The 12268-nt window shown below is 40.9% G+C and overlaps 3 protein-coding genes across 3 annotated transcripts; 2 read left to right on the top strand and 1 right to left on the bottom strand.

Annotated features, from left to right (window-relative positions):
- The first annotated feature begins 1083 nt into the window (after window positions 1–1083).
- LOC119563196 (adhesion G-protein coupled receptor G2) lies at window positions 1084–3598 on the top strand. The gene is made up of 2 exons (XM_037876483.1): window positions 1084–2271; window positions 2383–3598. Exons 1-2 carry the CDS (start codon window positions 1149–1151, stop codon window positions 3513–3515), a joined length of 2256 nt encoding a protein of 751 aa, XP_037732411.1. The 5' UTR covers window positions 1084–1148; the 3' UTR covers window positions 3516–3598.
- A 971-nt stretch (window positions 3599–4569) lies between these two features.
- On the bottom strand, window positions 4570–6045 carry LOC119562266. Its single transcript, XM_037875441.1, has 2 exons — window positions 5749–6045; window positions 4570–5274 (listed from the first exon to the last, which is right to left on the bottom strand). The coding sequence occupies exons 1-2, from the start codon at window positions 5767–5769 to the stop codon at window positions 4846–4848; spliced, it is 450 nt and encodes a 149-aa protein (XP_037731369.1). The 5' UTR covers window positions 5770–6045; the 3' UTR covers window positions 4570–4845.
- Window positions 6046–8892: 2847 nt separating this feature from the next.
- LOC119557232 (proteasome subunit alpha type-4-like) lies at window positions 8893–9829 on the top strand. Its single transcript, XM_037869918.1, has one exon. It carries the CDS (start codon window positions 8976–8978, stop codon window positions 9741–9743), a length of 768 nt encoding a protein of 255 aa, XP_037725846.1. The 5' UTR covers window positions 8893–8975; the 3' UTR covers window positions 9744–9829.
- The last annotated feature ends 2439 nt before the right edge of the window (window positions 9830–12268 follow it).

Below are 12268 nucleotides of genomic sequence, written 5' to 3'. Positions count from 1 at the left end.
CACGGGGTTAATTCTATTGCCACCTATCGACAGATTTGATCTTATAAGCTATAGATTTATGAGGAGAGCACTGGTAAAAATACGGGGTATTTATTACCGATAAAGCAAATGGATACTGAACCACAGTTAATTATAGCTTATATGTAATGAAGAAAAATATTAAAATGTGGTGTTTAAAGGAAAACCACCCTTATCTTCACAGATACAGATTTTACACCGCGAACATTAATTTGAGAAAATCAAGTATCATTGCATGATTATATTTTTATCTGAGTGCTAATATTTGAGTGTTCCTATCTACGTACATATACCTTCTATTCAGCGGTGGGGTGAAGTATCTAAGGTGACTGCTTATCATACATAGTTGTTGGCATCCCGACGCTACCGATCGTTGCATGCATATACTTACCGCTTCTCCCAACTGAGAGTTAATTATTCTTGCTTTTTATCGGAGGGAACAAATGGGAAATTCAGAAGTCGAACCCTTAATTACCTTTAAAAAGTTTTATCATAGTATACAAGTAAAAATAATACCCACCATTCAATTCTGAGAAAAACGCTATTTTTTGATACGATCCGTTTAACGCTTGGATGTACATGGTTGATAACCAATTATCTCTTTATCGGCGTTATGGGTTTTTCTAATTGGGGAGTTTACTACCATTGATAAAAAAAAAAATGATAAAAGTATATAAAACTACCTTGTGTAATAAAATTCATAGTTAACGTGTTAGCATGGAAGCAATACCATTTTATGGGACCTCAATACAATAGCTATTTTTATTTGCTAGTAAAAATGTTAAACTACAACTATTTTAGTTTATATCTTGTAATTCTATTTTTAGATGAGATGAAGAACCCACCGTTTGACCTTTGAAGATGCTGCATTTTCCATAACAACCGCTTGTTGATAAACCAGTTGACCTTGAGCTTGGCTCGAAGTAGACCATCATTTCTAATACCCAGATAGAACAAAAATAGAAAGTGGCGATTCTTGCAGGCCCTATTTACAGGGTATGCGGAGAGGAAAACTCGTTTTATCGCCACTCGCATTTAATTGCTCCCTCGTCAGTCGATCGCGAAGCTTCGGGAGTGCGACATCGCAGCCTGCGCTGAATTAATAATAATTAAGTAAAAAATACAGTACTATGCTGCTGTTTCTCTGGTGGATTGCTGGCTATATAATACTCGTATCTGGAAGTACAGATCCACCCCTGTATCCTCTTGATTCCCAAAATGTGGCAAAGTGTCTGGACTATTGCCATCTAAAGAACTTGCGATTTCTCCTCTGCGTGGATGCAGATGGTCAGCTCTCCCACAATCCCTACAAGGACTGCAATCGAGGATTCTGCAAGGCCGAGGACTTTGAACTCGAATATGAATCAGATGATTCTTCTGAAACACGTACCAATCGTGTTGAGAAAACCAGAGTTGGCCAAAAGGCAAATCTAAGAGATCTTTGTCTGAATGAGAGGGGAATTCCCATCAGACGCAGGTGCCAAATTCGAAATGGAAAAAGAGTCTGGCAAAGTTTAGACCACATAACCTGTAGATCGGCTCCAGAACTCAGTTCAAGTATAAACCTTCTCGCTGTAAAAAGCCCACCGGATATGATTAGCCAACTGAGTAACCTCTTAACTCAGTCCCAGGCAAAACTAGCCGCCGCCGATGTCTTTAGTATCTCTGAGATATTTGATTCGCTTGTTAAGAAACGGGAAAGAAATGCTGAAGTTGTCGGGGATTTGATGAAGATTTGCCAGAAAGTCATGACCACGGATAACGAAACTCTTCGTATTTCGGCAGATGTTAATGCCACGAATTCGCTGCTAAGCAATTTCGAGGATTATCTGGATGAACTGGGTTCGCAATTATTCCTAAGAAACACCAGCGTTATACAAAACAGTACAGAGTTTAAATTCCATACATATTTTGATATGGGTGTTGTGGTTCTAAAGACAAACGAACTTAGTGTGTTTTTTGTGGACCCAGAAGTGAAGAATATTACTGGAATGGCAATATTTTCAAATGGAAACTCTTCGGATTTTAAAAGCCTTCATACATACGATAAGGTGGATGATGTAAGGGCAATAGAAAACCTGCAGACTGCAGTTTTTTTGCCCGAGAAACTTTGGAAGAAACTGAAGAAAAAGGGAGCCTCTTATTTAGTCTTCAAGGTCTACACTCGAGATGCGCTTTTTGTGGAGACGGCACAGGAAATCCAACGACGACCAACTAGTAATGTTATCTCTATAACTATACCAGGGTTGTATGGTAAGAGTTTCTTAATAACTAGATATATCTCTAAGAACTTTTCTCGAATAAACATTTTCATTCTTTACGATAAATAACTTTACATCTTTAAAAATCACTTTTCTTCTTCAGATAACCATCTCCCCGAGAAGTTGCCGTTTTTCCTGCGCAATGGAAAGGCAAATCAAACTCAATATGAAGGTGGATGTGGCTATTGGAACTATCAGACCTGGCTTAGTGATGGAATTTCCACCAACGGCAGTGGCAGCTCGCATCCGGTGATCCTCTGTCTTGCGGACCACCTAACTCAGTTCACATTTCTGCTGGGAGTGAGCAAAATGCAGACGAGTTTTGACAGCTATGAAGATGATCGCAGCTTGGATATTATCACCAATGTAGGCTTGACCTTATCTCTCCTGGGACTCTTTGCCATTTTCCTAACTGCAGCAGTTTTCAAGAGCTTTAGGAGCTTAGCCTCTACTAAGATACTGCTAAATCTCTGTGCTGCCCTGTTTCTTCAGTTGTTGTTCTTCCTGATCCTGAGTCAAAGTAAATTCCTGGAACTGCTCGATCAATCAGATTCGGAAAAATGCACCTTGATTGGAGCTATGATGCAGTACTTACTGTTGGTGGTCTTCAGCTGGATGTTCATCATTGGTTTTCTGCAGTATCAAAGATATGTCCGGGTCATTGGTGTTAATCATCCAAGACATTATATTTTAATATCGGCTATAGTGGCCTGGACACTGCCACTTGTGCCCACATTGCTTGTGGTTTTTCTGGAGCCCGATTCCTACAGACCCAGTAATTCCTCGCTGGATACTCCCATTATCTGTTATCCCTCTGGATATGGCTTAAGTCTGGGTGTGATTCTTCCTATTGGCCTGATTACAGTGGCCAATGCCATGTTGGTGGGCTACATCACCTGGAGTGTCTATAAGGCCTTGTTTACCCGTGATCTAGTCCTAAAACAGTTGGGCCTCTTCGTGCTGCTCTTCTTTCTCCTGGGTATCACCTGGATCTTTGGACTGTGTTCTTACTTTGACTTCGGCAGGATCTTCGCCTACCTCTTCTGCCTCACAGCCACCCTACAGGGATTTGTTCTATTCCTTTTCTTCATAGTTTTCAACAAAGAAAATCAGAGGGCCTGGTTGGGACTCTGTTGTAATTTGCGCCAAAAGAGAGATCAAGAAACTATAGAAATGCCAACGGACTCGATTTTAAAACGCTCAAGCCAGTCATCAACTCACAGTACCAGTAAATAGGTGTTCGAATTAAGTAATGTTAGGGAAATATTTTGTAAAATACATTAATAAATGATTTAGTACCCATATAATTGGAATGGAAACTATGGTTCCGAAAGTTGTAAGTTATTTTTGTTGACCAATACAAAAGCAAAGAGAGAAAAGTTTGCAAAATACGAAAGTAGGTGCTAATTTTTTAAGTAAAAACAAATAGTCTGTACAATTAAATTGCTCAAACTCTTTGTAAGTAATCAAAAATCCAAGAAGAAAAACTATACTACGTATAATGTTTGCTGGTTGATTATACAATCTGCGATCTCTAATCTCTATATCTCTGTGGCAACCGGTTATCATGCCATTTTCCCGGGAACATGAAAAGTAAATTAGATGTTAGTCATCAAGAAATGATTCACCAACAAACTTTTTAAACAAAATCGGAATATTAGAAAATGATGAAGAAGAATAAAGAATAAAGAAGAGGCATCGAATTGGTTGACACACTTCGAACTAAAAACGTTGAACCCGCATATCTGCAATTTTGCGCTAGTTGCAGTTGCATGTCAAAATGCTTAATTGTTTCCGTTTTATAAATAAAATTGAATCTGTCTCATCTTAATAATTTTTTTAATTGGCTGAAGTCCTCGCTAACAGTCTCCAACAAAAAAGCCTATTCACCACCCGACAAGACGAAAAAACTCTGTGAGGAACTTATCATTTTTCCAAAGTAAAGTGAGGAACTTATCATTTTTCCAAAGATGACGGAAAACTTTCAAGTTCTGCCATTTTATTTTAGTACAAATAACTTAAAGCTCTAGAGAAGCTTTGAACTTTGCTTTTTAAAACTTAGTTAAAGACTAAACCTGAACCTGCAAAGCTTTAGGCTTTAGATAGGCACCCTACCGCTCGAAAGCCAACCGGTTTTATAGACAGCTTTTAACCGTTTAAAGCCAAGTAGTTCCCCGCTCACTTCGAATTTATGACTTCTAATTTATGTAAATGAGATGACAACTTAGTTTTTGGTGAATGTCTTTCATAGATTACGACGGCATGCGGCTGTGTTTAATTTCGATTTTATTGGATGCGATAAGGTCGTAAGTCTTAGTCACGGACCTCCGGGATGTGGTGACTTAATTTAGATTAGCGAACACGGGCCTTAACATAAAACAACTAATGGTACAGTATTGCTAAACTAGCGGTAAGAACCAGTAAGCTTAAGGCCAATTAGCCAACTACTGGTTGGGTATTAGGTATCGGGTATCTGGTATCGGCATTCCGCCGGAACTTGTTTTTCGCACAACAAAAGCCACGCCGCCGCCCGAGATTTCGGATTTCAGAATATTGAGTTCCGAACTCAGCGCTTTATCACCAGCAACCGCAGCGGAATGTAAGAACTTCCGGGTACCACATCCTTGCCCTCCGGCAGGAACTTGTGCGCGTAGTCCTTCGGAGTGGGCGTGTTGGGGGCCAGGGCGTACTCCAGTGAGTTTTCCGAGGCCGCGCCGGAAACAACGGTGGGCGTGCGAACCACCCACAATTGCATCGCCTGCGGCTTCCTCTCCGCCGGCACTTCCGATTTTCCCAGCTGAACGTTCGCCCTCCGCGAAAAGTGGGCCTGATCCGCCTGCTGGAATCGCTCCAGGTGACCTTGGATTATCCGGCGCAGTTGGGCCATCGTGCTGGGCGGGGGCGGGGCGTAGACATACGCCCCCCTGGCCGGCGGGCGTGGCAGGTAGTCCCGGTTAAAGCCGGCCGCACTGGCCACAGCCACAAGGGTTAACAGCTGCAAGACAAATTACACTCAATTAATAACTTATTCGAATAAACAGGCAAACGACGTGAGAATATTCAGCCTTTCGAAAAGTAAATGCTTTTAGGCGCCAACCTTGGCTTTAAGCAAATACAAACTTTTATCTTTAAAGCTGACTTAATTAGTTGCAGGTTCATCAAAAACAATGCTACAATGGTTGCGAAATAAATATATTTATAGTCGAATTTATAAAAAAAGTTAAGCAATAGCTTGTTTATTCGGACAAATGTATATAATTTTAAATGAAACGAATTAGATTTTACATTTATTTCATTCACTGATAATTTTAACCATTCTTTTATAATGGAAAAATACTGTTTTTCATTAGATCGCCGAATCACAGGGTTTTATGAATCATTCAGAAGGAATATTTGAAAGCACTAAGTCACTGTTGAGTCACACAGGTCACTTAAATCCACTAAAACTCGTTTTCTGCTCCTGGCTTACCACGAAAAACGTCCTGTACATGGTTCCTAAATGTGTATCCAACAAGTGTTTCTCCGGGGGCAGTTCCCAGTCCAAGTTTCCGACCGATCTCCAGTTAACTCAGCAGCAAACTGAAGTGATCGGGGCTTCTGCTCCGCCGACTCGTTTCAAGTTCAGGGTCTCAACTCATGCATTTACATAATTTCTACCAAATAGTCATCCAAAAGCCAGTCGCAGACATTCTCCATTCTCCGATCTCCATTCTCTATTCTGTGTGAAATCTAATTCTGTTTGTTTCGGTCTCCGAGGCACTGGCACGTGATTTATGCATTTGGCAATCCAGTTGGATCGATCACGAGGTGGTGCCAGCGAATCTGGCCAAACAAGGGGTCCAAGCCCCTTGGAGATAAGATACCATCGTAATCTTTGCCATTTTTCTTGACCACCAAAAAGAGATTTCAGACTTTGGGGCTCAGACTTTGAGGCGACTCTTCGGCTGTTCACGCCATTATAATTATGCAAATTCGCTGTGATTCGGCTGCATAAATCAACTTTATGAGTGCTAAGCTTACATGGGGTCTTGACTTATTGATTTGCATAATGGTTTCTATAAGCAGATATAAAGCGTGTAGCTTCCTTTGTACTGCGTTCATAATAGCAATCGATGTATTTATATTGATTTTTAATCGCCCCCTCTTTATGCCTGACAATAAGCATTAAAAGCGAGTCGATCGTTTGTCTTGTCATTCGATATGCCAAAAGATGTCTTCCTCGCATATAGATTTTGATCCCAAGATGGACAGTCAACAACAAAAGAAACCATAATGCGATTCATATGCTAAGTCATTAGGTTGTGATCGTGCAATAGTGGATCGACCTGCTGCTGATCGATTGAGATGTTGAAATGGCCGATCATCAATCGATTGGGCAGATTAACATATATACACCTGGTCAATTGGTAAATGATCTTTGAGCATTTTTATGACTACTCGATTGATTGTAAAATGGTAATTTAGACGAGCAGAATAGGAGCAGCCTCTGATTTATTTTGGGCTGATTAATTATGTTAGTCGAATGGATTGAAAAGTCATCATAAATTAAGGTATCAATTGTTATATATTTAAAATAGCCATAAAAGGTAGTTAAATATCGCTTTGTTTTGACTGATGCCAAATTAAAGTGCTCGATTATGACTACCTATAATATATACAATCGGGCTCTTATTGAGTTAATAAATTCTAAAGTGAAGCTTTTATAAAATAAATAAGTCTTTTGTAATGTATTGTAAAGTGTGTATTAGTTTACTTGCTACTTTAAATGCTCATTAGACATATTGAATTTATATTTTCGAATGCGAATCAAATAAAAAATGGCTTCCTGACTTCCTTTTCAGCCTTAACCTTTCCACTTATAGTTTACCCTATAATTTTCCCATTTCTTAAATCGAAAACCACCTTCCGGAAGCAAAGCAGGGGTAGATTTCCAGCTCCTGCAAAGAGGTTGGGGTTAAAATTCGATGAGTCAGCAGAACGGAAACGGAAACGCAATTAAAGCTCATCGACTGCGACTGGCAATCAGCTTGTGGCATTACGTAATTACGAATTTGCAAGATTACGTAAATGCAAATATCGACTCGATTGCATTAGCATTTTGATTTATATGCAAACGGAGAGGGGAGGGGACTGCACCGCTTCTTTCGAGTGGGAATGCGTGTAATTACTATGTAAATTATTTATGCAATTAATTTAACAAACTCAACTCGGACGGGGACTCACACAGCGACTCACGGTGCCCACATGTCCATCATAAAATCCATATTGATGAGGGTCGTTTCCGGCTGAGCTCCACTCACTCCTTCATATTTCATATGCCGTATGTGTTATACAAGAGGGGCATCATAATCAGCCATAACCATCCTGTTCTCCTCTTTTTTCTGCTGATTTGAGTCCAGCTGCCGCTGAGTGCTAAATCCTCTGTCATATACGCTCCACGTTCGGGGATTCGTCTGTCAAAAAATAAACAAAGAGGAGAGCAGCTGAAAAAAACAGGCCATAGTGGGGGAATATGTGGCCCAAATGGTCAGGCCTGAATGCTACGTAATGAGTTTGATGGGCTTTTGAACTAAACCAAATTGCAGACGGGACAGGCATTTTATTTTTATTCCGATACCGATTTCGATTTGATGATGATGCGAGGATTTCAGCTTCGGAGATGGAGCGAGGATGCATGTAGCAGCAAATTGAGTTATGGCCCCTGGTTGCCTCATATTTTATGCATGGCAAGGGCAAGCGAATTGCTTTCCAATCGACTTGGCGCACTCCACTTAAGACCACCCATTCTCAGCCCCACTCCCACTCCCATTCTCCGGATTTTCCAGGGAGTGGCCTCCTTTCAGCTTTCTGGGTGCGGAGCGTCCAGACAGACCCATCACCATTACCTAATCACCTATCAGGATCGTAATATGGATCATCGATTTTATACTCTGCGAGCACGAAATCCCTTTCGGGCTTTCTTCCAGGGAAATCCAGAGGTTGAATAAACTTTTGGCCAGCGAGAAACTAATTAAGATAGTTTGCCGACTGCAGTCAATTGGAAAACCGACAGAGCATTCAGCAAGGGCCTGGAGTTTGACATTAATGAAGGCACAGGGACTCCGAGGCAATGGTTTACCTTTGACCTTTGGCCCCGTACATAATTTATGCCTCCCCCCTGGCAAATCATTTATCATAACCCAGAGCTGGGCCAGAGCCCCAAATTTTTGCGACTGACAGCCGAGCCGTTTCATTCTCCGCAGAAAAAATAAGCGAGATTTTGCATATTTAATAAGTTTATGCGCTTTGTGCAATAATCCCCAATGCCACATACACTTTTCACTGCGGGAAATGAGGATAAACGATGGTTAAAGGGAATGGAAAAGTAGATGGGGGCTTCAACTTTACGTTTGAACAACATTTTGTACTCTTTACTTCAGGGAAATGCAACAACAGACGGATTCAAAAAAATATTGGCTAGACCTGTGATAAGGAGTTTAGTTAGAGACTTAATTAAATGTTAAAGGAACTATAATTTATATTATTATAGTTGAAATTCCTTTTTCTTAAGATTAATAATAATATTTATATACCAATTATATTCTAAGGTCTTTATTATCTAGTATGTAGGCACTTTCAGGTCTTCAGTACATTTATCGGTCACCAAGTCACAATTGAAAACAATACAATCTTCTATATTTTATATATTCACGTAAGATGGCCCGTCTCTACGATTCCCGGACCACGATCTTTTCGCCGGAGGGCCGTCTCTACCAGGTGGAATACGCCATGGAGGCCGCTTCGCAGTCGGGTCCCTGCCTGGGCATCCTGGCCAGGGATGGCGTCCTCTTGGCCACCGAACGGATCACCAACAAGCTTTTGGACTCCAGTATTCCCGCTTACAAGATCTGCCGTTTGAACGCGGACACGGCCTGTTGTGCCACCGGCAACACGGCGGATGGAAATGTGCTGACCAACGAGCTGCGCTTGATCGCCCAGCGATATATCTCTACCTATGGCGAGGTGATTCCCTGCGAGCAGCTGGTCTCCAATCTGTGCGATGTCAAGCAGGCGTATACGCAATATGGCGGCAAGCGGCCCTTCGGTGTTTCCCTGCTTTACATGGGCTGGGACACCCGCTTCGGGTTCCAGCTATACCAGTCCGATCCCAGTGGAAACTACAGTGGCTGGAAGGCCACCTGCATTGGCCGCAAGTCCGGAGCGGCCAATGGAATGCTGCAGCAGGAACTGTTCCCCAAGGAATACCTGAATCCCACACTTGAGGCCGCCAAGGACGTGGCCATCAAGGTGTTGGCCATGACCTTGGATGGGCTCAGCGCCTCCAAGGTGGAAATGGCCATTTTGGAGCGCATTGATAACTATACCAGCTGCAAGGTTCTGGATACAACTGAGATCCAGAAACGAATCGAGAAATACAACACGTTGCAAGCGCAGGCCGCTAAGCGAATATTCTGTCATCCATAGTTCTTCTTAGTTATGTTTATATTTTTTAAGACCTGTTTTTGGTTATAAAGTAGCTTAAATAAATTTTAAACGGTAAGCAATATTAACCAAGTAAATCTTTCTTTAGTACAGATTACATAGATGAATAAGGTTTTTTTATTTTCCTTAAGGTTTATTTATTTTTGAATATTTGTATTGCTAATTACCATCAACTACTTTTAATTATTTGAACACCACTGTATTTCTGGTTTTATAAAAAAGGGGTAAATACAGAGGCAAAGCCTGAAAAAGCTTTTCCTTTTATATCCCGTATTTTATGCCCAAATTATTACTAACTTTGAGATGTTTTATGGCTGTGGGAAAAGCATAACCGAACTAAATAAACACATTTTTGTTGCTCATACTTTTGGTTCAGTGTGCGAAAAAGCCGAAACCAATAGAGTTTCATGAAAATGCGGCCACACATTCCCATTTCGACGCAATTCCCGGAGGCCATTTTGATGCGGTGTGGCTTTTAGCGGTTCTACGGTTTATTTATATACACATAATGTGAAATATGTAAATCCCAGGCAGCTAAAATGGAACCAGAAGGGAAAGGAAACAGTAGTAACTTTGGTATTATAAATGCTACATCTGGACTTCCTTTATAGCACCAGTTCTTTATTTGCTTTTGCAAAAGTTGTGCTCTCATGTGCAATAAACTTGGCAGTTTCTGTGACTTTCAGCACACCTGGAAAACTAAAAACAGAGCAGATACCTTGTCCGTTTGAAGCCACGCTGAATAAACAATGCAAATAGCTTTTCTCCCGAAGAAATATTTAAATTCCTTTATGGCCCACGTCAAAGTTATACACTATGCTCTCATATTTCCCGGCGAGCAGCACTAAGTGGCCAAGGCCCCCTTTTCCCGCAGAAGGGAATATAAATTTACACTTGTCTACATTTTTTCACACCAGCTAAGTGTTTGCTCAGCCAAGGGAAATGGCAAGAGGCTAGAAAGAAAAAAAAGTCAAGCCAGCTGCAAAATGAAAAGAAATGCTTTCCTTTGGGGCGAGCTTTCATTTTCTTGTTGTGTCCTGTGAGAGCAAACAATCGCACGTGAAACGCTGCAGGAATTTCAATTAACTTGTTAGCATTTCACGCTTTTTGAACTTTAAACAAAGGCAACAGACAGCAGACAAATACAACTAACATCGACTTAAAAGCTAATTTATGTTTAGCTTCTAATGAAACGCCACTCGCTGGGGAATTTAATGTCGGCCCAGAGTTTGCAGAAGTTCTTTCGAAGAAATTCGCAGGGGTTTAATGCAACAGGTGGCGAATAACCCTACACTTAACGTATATGTACACGGTGCCCGAATGGAAATGAGCCTAGTAATCAGCGAAATCCCCCTTAAATACACACCCCAACCACCGGAGTGTAATCAATTTAATCTCATACTTTCGTCTACTTCACCAAATAACTGTAATATGCCTACGCAATTATTACCCCCGACAGGCCCACAAAACACGTATATATTTTGAGACACAGAAAAAAATAGCTACAAATTGGGACCACATAAGTACAGTGATTATTTCTTATGGTTATATTTATATTTGTTATAAAATGCATATATTATATTGTCGTACTTTTTATCTTGCCATTGTATGAGCAACATCGTTGACTAATATACAAACTATGCATTTTTTAAGGCAATATAAATAGTTTAAAGGACCGACTAGAAATGTTTTTGTGGGCCTAAGAGCCAAAACTTTAAGTATTATAAACAAAATAAAGCTGTGTTGTCCCAAGATTGTTAGATAATTTCTGCAAGTGTACTATTAACTCGGCCTGACTGACAAATGTGGTCGGGCTGCTTTCTTTTATTCCTCTGATATTTATCTCGCGCTGAAAACCTCATCAGGCTTAAGCACATCGCTTAATTGCCCACAACTCTGCGAGTGTAGATGTGTATCTGTGTGTGACATGTGGGTGTGAGTGTGTTTGCCTCGCACACACACTCGTATTACTTCATTTGGACAATCTGACATTCGTTGGGGCTGCTGTTTTATGGGGCAAACAAAGCTGGAAACGTAAACAAGGGCTGTTGGTCGTGTCCATTTTTCGAGGACTTTACCATATTGTCTCGCCCCTGTAACAACCCAATTTGAATGCTCCCACGTGTCCCGGGGTCCATAAATATTTAAGTTCTATTTTTGCTAATTTTTGCGTGCCAAATTAAACGCCGGACCTTTCTCGTCCCGCCACGAAAACAAATTTAATATTCTATTCTTGGGCCAGGGGGAGCGGGAAAGACAACTATTTATATAGCTAATATAAGCAACCTGCGAAGTGCCCATCTAGACTTGGGCCAACATTCCCTCAGCCATGGCTGCCAAATGAATTGAAACACTTTTAAGGCAAATATATTTCAGCGAGGATATTTCTAAAAGGCAAGCTCCCCTTTGCATAAATCTTGTGCACCATTAATTCCGGACTTGAGTTTGCCTTTTTAATTAATTTTCTAGCGCACCTTTTGTGTTTTATGCGCCACCCTAATGACACT

Source organism: Drosophila subpulchrella, chromosome 3R (assembly GCF_014743375.2).
Source record: "Drosophila subpulchrella strain 33 F10 #4 breed RU33 chromosome 3R, RU_Dsub_v1.1 Primary Assembly, whole genome shotgun sequence".
Classification (NCBI taxonomy): domain Eukaryota; kingdom Metazoa; phylum Arthropoda; class Insecta; order Diptera; family Drosophilidae; genus Drosophila; species Drosophila subpulchrella.
The sequence above is the reverse complement of the archived record's forward strand: the minus strand, read 5'-3'. Positions and strand labels throughout refer to the sequence as shown.

Coding starts and splice junctions, on each gene's coding strand:
- LOC119557232 (XM_037869918.1), top strand. CDS start 8,976: ATGGCCCGTCTCTACGATTCCCGGACCACGATCTTTTCGCCGGAGGGC.
- LOC119563196 (XM_037876483.1), top strand. CDS start 1,149: ATGCTGCTGTTTCTCTGGTGGATTGCTGGCTATATAATACTCGTATCT. Junction 2,272..2,382: donor AACTATACCAGGGTTGTATG/GTAAGAGTTTCT, acceptor TTTCTTCTTCAG/ATAACCATCTCCCCGAGAAG.
- LOC119562266 (XM_037875441.1), bottom strand. CDS start 5,769: ATGTACAGGACGTTTTTCGTG. Junction 5,275..5,748: donor TGTACAGGACGTTTTTCGTG/GTAAGCCAGGAG, acceptor TTTGTCTTGCAG/CTGTTAACCCTTGTGGCTGT.